At 37.8% G+C, this 1,356-nt stretch overlaps 1 protein-coding gene across 1 annotated transcript in view; it reads right to left on the bottom strand.

The window, feature by feature from the left end:
- Positions 1 to 570: 570 nt before the first annotated feature.
- Positions 571 to 1,356, bottom strand: part of LOC111692264 — a 3,209-nt gene continuing 2,423 nt past the window's right edge. The window contains exon 2 of the mRNA XM_023456174.1: positions 571 to 1,351. Within this exon, the coding sequence (XP_023311942.1) occupies positions 571 to 1,351 (781 nt within the window). The remainder of the gene's footprint in view (positions 1,352 to 1,356) is intronic.

Below are 1,356 nucleotides of genomic sequence, written 5' to 3'. Positions count from 1 at the left end.
ATGAAATGTCTCTTGTTTCGGAGATCTTGGAAATAAAACTGTTTCGGATATTTTACTTAACTAAAGTATTTATATATATATATATATATATATAGTCGATACTTTAGACCTAATTTACTCGAAAACGGTTCATTTTTGAGCTATGAAACATATGAAACAAGAGCCCCTGGCGTCAGATTGAAGTAAGCACCATATAGTTTTAATGACCTTTAATAGATGTACATTTCACGCAAAAATTCCTTAAATCCTTGAGGGTTTTTGAGTTATTGCGGAAAGTTGTTATTATTTTTTTCTAAACTTCATCCTGTAACTTAGTGAGAGTGCATCACAGAAAAATATTTTATAAGAATCTTAACCTTATTTTGGTTCTGGTCTACCCCCTGGTAAATTTTTGTACGCCGACACTGGGACACCCTGTATATATATATATATATATGTTGAACTTCAGATTTCCGCGGATATTATATGTGTTGTCAAGATGTTTCCGGGTTCCTCTCCGCGTATGGTTTTCTTGATTCTGGATAGAATCGTGTTCTGGACGACGTTTCGGCAAGATCACACTTGCCATTTTCAAGTCTTCTTTGTTCTACTTCGTGTAATACGTTGTGAACTGGTGTTTACCTGCTCTGCTGCTGCTTTATATATTATTTTCGCGTTCTCCTTCACTGGTTTTCGCCTCGGTTCGCTGCTCGTTGGTGCGTCAGATGTCATGCTTGGTGAAGCGTTGCGTCGCGCTCTGATGATTTTGTTTGCGAGAATCGGTTTCCAAGCTATTGGGAGCCTTTGTGTATCGTCACGTGTATTTAGATTTTTTGTATGTTTTTCGATTTCTATGGCTTCTCTGATAATTCTTTTGGTTTTATGTTCTATGTTGGCAATGATTCTTGTTTCTTCGAAATTGATTTTATGTCCGGTGTTTTTCGCATGTTGCGCCAAAGAAGAGGTTGCCTGATTCTTTTCTACAGCATTTCTGTGTTCCTCTCTTCGTGTTTGAACTCTTCTATTTGTTTGTCCTATGTATGATTTTTCGCAGTCGCCACAGGGAATCTGGTAAACGCCTTGACCTTCGAGTGGAATCTTCGTCTTCGCTGATGGAAGAATGTTGCCAATTTTCCTGTCGGTATTGAAGACAGTTTCAATTTTATGTTTCTTCAGTACTTTGCTGATTTTGTCAGTGGTTCCTTTTATATATGGAAGGAGTGCTTTGGCAACTGGTTTATCTTCTTCGGTCCGTTCTCTATTGTGGCGTGGTCTTAATGCTCTCTTGATGTTGTTATCCGAGAAACCATTTTGTTGAAGAGCTTTTTTAACTTTTTCGATTTCTTCTGTTTTGTGTTCGTTGTCAGTCAGCCTTTC

The sequence above is a fragment of the Anoplophora glabripennis genome, unplaced genomic scaffold, assembly GCF_000390285.2.
Source record: "Anoplophora glabripennis isolate ALB-LARVAE unplaced genomic scaffold, Agla_2.0 scaffold698, whole genome shotgun sequence".
Lineage (NCBI taxonomy): Eukaryota > Metazoa > Arthropoda > Insecta > Coleoptera > Cerambycidae > Anoplophora > Anoplophora glabripennis.
The sequence above is the reverse complement of the archived record's forward strand: the minus strand, read 5'-3'. Positions and strand labels throughout refer to the sequence as shown.